Below are 7,055 nucleotides of genomic sequence, written 5' to 3'. Positions count from 1 at the left end.
AGATGAGCTTCCCTGAGACGGTTTCTTAAAGTTTGCGCAGAAATTCTTCAGTTGGGAAAACCCAGTTTCTTCAGCTGTCGGGCTGGCTGGTCTCAGACGATCCCGCAAGGTGAAGAAACCGGATGTGGAGGTCCTGGGCTGGCGTGGTTGCACATGCTTGGCGGTTGTGAGGCCGGTCTCTAAAACGACGTTGGAGGCAGTTTATGGTAGGGAAATGAACATTCAATTCTCTGGCAATAGCTCTGGTTGACATTCCTGCAGTCAGCATGCCAATTGCACACTCACTCAAAACTTGAGACATCTGTGGCGTTGTGTTACAAAACTGCACATTTTAGAGTGGCCTTTTATTGTCCCCAGCACAAGGTGCACCTGTGTAATGATCATGTTGTTTAATCAACTTTCTTGATATGCCACACCTGTCAGGTGGATGGATTATTTTGGCAAAGGAGAAATGCTCACAAACAGGAATGTAAACTAATTTGTGGTCAAAATTTAAGATAAATAAACTTTTTGTGAGTATGGAACATTTCTTGGATCTTTTATTTCAGCTCTTGAAACATGGGACCAACACTTTACATGTTGTGTTTATATTTTTGTTCAGTGTAAGAAGATAAAGTTTATCTTTATTTTTGTGGACTGTCCTGTGTAGATTAACCTATTTAATCCCATCGGTCACAAGAGTGACCGTAAAAAACGTTTTCAATTATAAGGCTCTAAAAATGTTACTGAATGATCTATCAATGCATTTCCAGCAAATATTGAAATAATAAAGGGTCTCAATGAATGATGTGCAGTGTCACATGTTTAGTGTAAATTGTCACATGACCAGAGCTGTTTACTTCCTGGTTGCACCATAAGAAGAGGATGGCTGCATCAAAATTCCCAAACAAAAGGTTAGTAAAGTATGTTAACATAAAGTTAGGACAAAGATGTTTGGTACACATCATCTTTAAGGTGTCTAGTTTTGATATATGCATTTGCAATTACTCAACTTTGTTCAGTGAGGTCATAGAATGTGTAAACATGTTGACGGCAACAATAGTGACCGGGGGATTAACACAGTGCATCTTGGTATACACATAGTTATACACATACATAGTTCTTGTTCTACCTAACTTTCTACTCTGTTCTTTCTTTTAGTTTCACTTTGAGTCAAGTTCTGGATATGTTGGATCTAGGTGACTGCCCAGACAAGGCATGCAACATTGCAGTTATCCCTCACAATGAGAAAGATGCTGTCCTGAGTGATTGTGACAGCGATGGGTCAGATATGGACTGTGGACAGGCCATTTGCCAGCCAGGCTGTTGAATACATATGCTGAACCTATGCAAACAGATCATGACAGGAACAACGTTATCAGTGATGGTGACCTACCCCTCACCACCCTCCCCCATCCACAACCTCCCCCACTCCCCTCCATTGTTGTTAATGAAGAGCCAAAGGCCTCTACAAACCATAGGGGTCAGCCAGAAGAGCCAAGGGAAAAGCTGCAGGTGGTCAAAAATAAAGATTGAGCGTTCAAACGATCAAAGAGGCCTGCCACTGATGTGATTCCAAAACACATCGTGTACAGCCCAAATATGCAAACGTTTGGCACGAAACCACTGAGCCACGGAAGGAGATCTTTACTGGCTGCTACTGTTGAAGATCAGGCAAGATATGACAAAGCTTCTCACTGGCCAATCAACACGATGCGCCGGTTCCACAGAAGTCGTCATGGTGACAAACGTACTACCTATGCATGTGAGAAATGCAAAGCGCCACTGCACATTGAGTGCTTCAAGATATACCATGGACAGTAGAAAAGGAGATAAGACCAAATGAAAAAGGGCTGAAAAAGACAATAAAAGAAAAATAGAAAAGTCGATAAAGCGTGAGGAGAAGCAGTACAACGGACTCTAGGAAGAAAAGAAAAGTAGATGAAAAAAGACAATCAAAATGACTGAAATGTTGTTGGAAAAGAAGGTCAATTGATTCAAGACATCCTGTATGACAGTAGGTCTGACTGATCGTAGTTCAAAACAGTGATGCACAAACTAATCTTGCACTTGGTTCTGAAGCCTAACTCTATGATATATATTATATATATATATATATATATATATATATATATATATATATATATAAAAGCACTCATTGTCCAGTGGCGCTTTTTAAATATAGATATATATATATAATTGTATTTTATTCAGTGTAGGCCTCTAATTTAATGAATATTCTACAGGCTACCTCTCTCCTAAATGTTACCTTTATGTTCAGTGGGAATGACTCACACGACTGCTATACAGTTGTTAGTGAATGTTGCACTAAAATGTCACAATGACAATGTCACAATGAATATTGCACTAAAGTACAAGTTAAAATGTTACAATATTAATGTTTCAATACATGTTGCACTAAAGTAACAATGTTGAAATACATTGATGGTTGTTGTCTTTGCTCTCAGTATTCATATCGTGTTGTATAAGGGTTTTTGATGTGTAAAATAGTCACACTAGAATGTGACGGGGCATTCTAGTGGCAATGCTGGGGACTGCTAGTGACAGAGTTTTAAATGTGTTAATAACTGGGCTGGGGACTGCTAGTGACAGAGTTTTAAATGTGTTAAGAACTGGTCTGGGGACTGCTAGTGACAGAGTTTTAAATGTGTTAAGAACTGGTCTGGGGACTGCTAGTGACAGAGTTTTAAATGTGTTAATAACTGGGCTGGGGACTGCTAGTGACAGAGTTTTAAATGTGTTAAGAACTGGTCTGGGGACTGCTAGTGACAGAGTTTTAAATGTGTTAAGAACTGGTCTGGGGACTGCTAGTGACAGAGTTTTAAATGTGTTAAGAACTGGGCTGGGGACTGCTAGTGACAGAGTTTTAAATGTGTTAAGAACTGGGCTGGGGACGGCTAGTGACAGAGTTTTAAATGTGTTAAGAACTGGGCTGGGGACTGCTAGTGACAGAGTTTTAAATGTGTTAAGAACTGGTCTGGGGACTGCTAGTGACAGAGTTTTAAATGTGTTAAGAACTGGGCTGGGGACTGCTAGTGACAGAGTTTTAAATGTGTTAATAACTGGGTTGGGATATATAAGAACTTTTATAACTGCATAGGAGAAATATGTTAATTCAGTATACGTAACATTATCCCACCGGTCACAATTGTGACCGACCATAAAACACACTTTTTCACCTACTTTTCCATTAAAATGTCAAAACATAATGATTGATTACTTCAAAGGGTTACTAATGACACTTGATTTGGATATTTTCATGTCTGGGAAAAATTCGGGATTAAATGGGTTGAGTACAATATAATTGACAATACATAAACAAATGGTAAGTGTACAGAATATGTATTTATTTTCGAATGGCCATGCTTCATCCAGCGATGTGAAATAAAAAATGCCTATTGAAATGCCCCCCAAAAAAGAGTAATTCACTGCAATGTTATGTTTATGGAATCTGGGGATTATTGGCAGGAAATCACACTATTAAAATGCATGAAAAACTAGATAATCTAGTTGCTGGCTTTTGGTTCTAAGAGCAGAACATTGAAATGACCTCGACAAACAAAAAGGCACACGTGGCTAGTGTAACTTGTATGAATCAATTGGGCCCTCTGCTGTTCAAGAAGAGAACTACAAATGCTCCCATCATCCCCTTCTTTCCTAAGGGCCATAGTTCGTAGTGCTGTTTTTTTCAGGCACATAAAGGGTAAAAACACTTAAATCATTCTTCATTCATTTCCTTCAATGAATATATATTGAACCAATCCAGTTAAACAATAAGTACACTTTATTCACATTGGGTTCAAGCATATTTAAAACAGTTGAGACATTTATTTCGTCAATTATTTCTATACATCTAGATTATTTACTTAAACGGATATAAATATATATTCTATAATAGTATATTTACCGAGACAATATATTTTCAGTCAACAAGTCATCTTTGGTCACAAAAAATAACTGTAAACAGAATTACAAAGGAGTTCACATTTGAGCTTTCCAGCCTGTATACCTTAGTAGGGAAAGGGGGTACCAGTCAGTTAGTACATGTTGATAACGTTTGAGGCTCTCTTTAGCAGCTTATTCATGACATCTGGGTAATACGACCCAACTTCTTCAAAGTGCTCTTTCGACAGGAAAAATATATCCACATAGTTATCAGCAATGGCAGTGTATCTACACAACTTGGATTTCAGCAGCAAGTCAACTCCCAATGCGGCTCCAGTTGTAAGATACTCAATGGCCTCCTTTCCAGTTCTCCATGAGCAAAGTTTCACCTTACCAATCAGGATCAGCAACATGCCACGGCCAGAGTCTCCCCTTCTATTGATGTATTCCCCTAGAAGAGATCGCATTTCAGCATGTATACCGACAAGTATACACTGTTCCCCACTCAACATAGTTGTAAATAACTCATGTGGTAATGTACACACTGTCAGATTATTCCTCAGAAGTGGTTAGGTGCAGAATCTTAGTTAATGAAGAAAGTGAAATGGGCCGACCATACACCCTGCAGACTACTAGCGCAAAATGTGAAGTTATGCAGGTGAATGTCAAGTTAGTATTTAGCCCATGATGCTCATGTTTACCAGAGGTGTAGCTTTTCAGCAACATTTTCGTTGCCAAGTGTCGCAGGAATGTTTCTGAGAGGTGAGTGAAGAGCTGATTTTTCTTCAGTAGATTCACGCTTATTCTAAAATGGAGAGAAAAGAATAGTGTTTTATAATCACATGCTACACGGTCTTCTTTTGTATACATCATTCGTCAAATGAAGCAGTAGTTTGGTACAGTATGTAACAGTTTAACATTTCATCACTAACCAGTTGCAGACATTAGTATTGATGCCTTGCTGGTTACCTTGAGAAAATTTCAACTTTCATACAATGAGGTGTATCTTTGAACAATTCTTCTGAATCTATCCCTTTGGTGCGTGTCCATCGGTAATTGTAGAATCGGATTACGCGATTTTGCAGCGCCGATGGAATGTTTTCATCCATCATGTAGTTTTGGACTGCCTGCATTAAAAGAAAGATAATGAGTCACTCAAATGCATAGGTCTCTCGCAACAGTACCTCATTTTCAGCTTTTGAAAACTGAATTTAAGTAAATCGAAAGTTGACTCTGAAAAAGTTAGTTAAATTCTAGTCTGAGTATTTTGTTAATAATACCTGCAGCTTCTCTTCATACGCCACTTGAAGTGATTGCTTGTTTGTTTGAGTGGATGAGAGAAGTCCCATATTATAACTGACTTGCATCTTGGAAAGAATCATTATCAAAATGGAGAATAACAATTCTCTGTATGTCACTGCACGGATATCACCATAGCCTGTTGTTGTGTAAGTTGCTAAAGTCCAATATACGGAGTAGGTGTAAATATCAGGGAGGTAAAACACTTCTGTAAAAACAAAACATTAAAACAACACAAATAAATCTAGTGTTTACATATTTAGAAACTCAGAAATGTTGCATGTCATACTAAAAGCTCTGTCAAAAGTCTAATAAATGTATTGTAATTAATACATGAATTATATTCATTTATTTATTTTCATTACCAAAACTAATTTAATCATTCATCATGCTTTATCCATTTTAGCTGACCGTACCTGTGTTGACAACCCACGAAATAAAGCCACCATGCAAAGCAAATAAAAGAAATAAAACTGCGGTACAGTGGACAAACAGGACTGCATGGACCAAGTACTTGATGATTCGTATGGCAAGTAAGCTGTCAATGTAAAACGAGAGAAGAGAAAATAGATTAGAGGCAAAAGACTTGGGATAACACCAATCAACAACTTGACTGTGGGAAATTGTATTACACAACTGCTAAACACATACTGGTAAAAACAGCATCGAGAACATGCTAAATTGAACAAAAACATCATGTATATACTTAGTTATGATGGATTGCTCCTCCTTGCGCATGAAGACAAGTACAGTCAGAATCCGGAGTAGATGAAAAGTGCGAACATATACTATTATGGGCAGAAATGCTGCCGGTGACACTTGATTCATGAGGTGCAAAATTGTAAATGCATATGGGAACGAGCATATGACATCATAAATGTATCCCACTTTCCTCGTCATATAGCTCAGTGACACAGATCTGTAGTCTGAGATGTATGATCCACTTTCATCATAGAAGCAAATATGAAATTTCAAAATGATCTAAAAGAAAAATAACATGTTTTTATGTAATCACACGCAAAGACTGAAAAACAAATCCGTTCTGAAGGATATTTGCATATTGAGGCAGGCGTAATTAATACAACAAGGTGGGTGTAGTGTACATTATAATTTATGGAAACACAATATTTCAACAGACTGAAAGGACCTTAAGGTGGTTATTTAGATTACTGACAAATTCGTGAGCTGCGTCTCTCACCTCAATCATTTGAATATATTCGATAATCATAGTTAACAAAAAGATGCCTCGGTCAAGATCGAACACAGATGGCTGAAATTGAGGGAAATCAATTATTCATATTTTCTTATACTACTTACATCTCAAGTGTACCAACACGAATATTCATAAAGATTATTATTATATTTGACTGATATTTTACCTTGAGGTCAATAATACAATAGGCAGAACTCCGCTAATGGATATAGCAAACCATTATGCGACAACAAATTTTAATTCCGAGAACAATGTGTACCACCTACCATATATGTTATCGCCCAAAACAGAATGATGATCAGAAGGCAAGATGTGTACTGATACACAACACGTACTGTGCTTTCCGGATTGATTGTTGTGTTGTGGATTCTGATGACGTTCAACAGAAAACTGATCAAGAATTGAGTGATGCTTGTCTTAATTCGGACATGAAATGGGAAGTCTTTAAACTTTGCTTTATTTTCCTCTTCTGCCATGCATGTCTTGTAAAGCTTTATATCTGATGGACGAAACAAATGGCTCATGTATAAATGGTGCAACCCATAAAAGCTACAATTATAATAAATATGTTTGCTGCAGCAATACTACACCAAAGAGCTAAGCAAAGCTTTTTCCTATAACTTGAAAGATAAAAAATGTTGGCACCAAAACATTTTTG

The 7,055-nt window shown here is 37.6% G+C and overlaps 1 protein-coding gene and 1 long non-coding RNA gene across 2 annotated transcripts in view; one reads left to right on the top strand and one right to left on the bottom strand.

The window, feature by feature from the left end:
* The first annotated feature begins 821 nt into the window (after nucleotides 1–821).
* Nucleotides 822–2,421, top strand: LOC116358091 (uncharacterized). The gene is made up of 2 exons (XR_004205927.1): nucleotides 822–893; nucleotides 1,141–2,421. It is a non-coding gene; the product is annotated as an uncharacterized LOC116358091 (long non-coding RNA).
* Nucleotides 2,422–3,766: 1,345 nt separating this feature from the next.
* Nucleotides 3,767–7,055, bottom strand: part of cngk (cyclic nucleotide-gated potassium channel) — a 31,200-nt gene continuing 27,911 nt past the window's right edge. Inside the window, exons 35-42 of the mRNA XM_020464563.2 lie at nucleotides 6,664–6,896; nucleotides 6,383–6,454; nucleotides 5,891–6,165; nucleotides 5,601–5,722; nucleotides 5,166–5,392; nucleotides 4,855–5,012; nucleotides 4,587–4,690; nucleotides 3,767–4,336 (exon numbers count right to left, since the gene is read on the bottom strand). Of these exons, the coding sequence (XP_020320152.2) occupies nucleotides 4,038–4,336; nucleotides 4,587–4,690; nucleotides 4,855–5,012; nucleotides 5,166–5,392; nucleotides 5,601–5,722; nucleotides 5,891–6,165; nucleotides 6,383–6,454; nucleotides 6,664–6,896 (1,490 nt within the window). The 3' untranslated portion in view covers nucleotides 3,767–4,037. The remainder of the gene's footprint in view (nucleotides 4,337–4,586; nucleotides 4,691–4,854; nucleotides 5,013–5,165; nucleotides 5,393–5,600; nucleotides 5,723–5,890; nucleotides 6,166–6,382; nucleotides 6,455–6,663; nucleotides 6,897–7,055) is intronic.

The sequence above is a fragment of the Oncorhynchus kisutch genome, linkage group LG28, assembly GCF_002021735.2.
Source record: "Oncorhynchus kisutch isolate 150728-3 linkage group LG28, Okis_V2, whole genome shotgun sequence".
NCBI lineage: Eukaryota > Metazoa > Chordata > Actinopteri > Salmoniformes > Salmonidae > Oncorhynchus > Oncorhynchus kisutch.
Note: the sequence above shows the minus strand (reverse complement) of the source record. Positions and strands in the feature narration are given on the sequence as shown.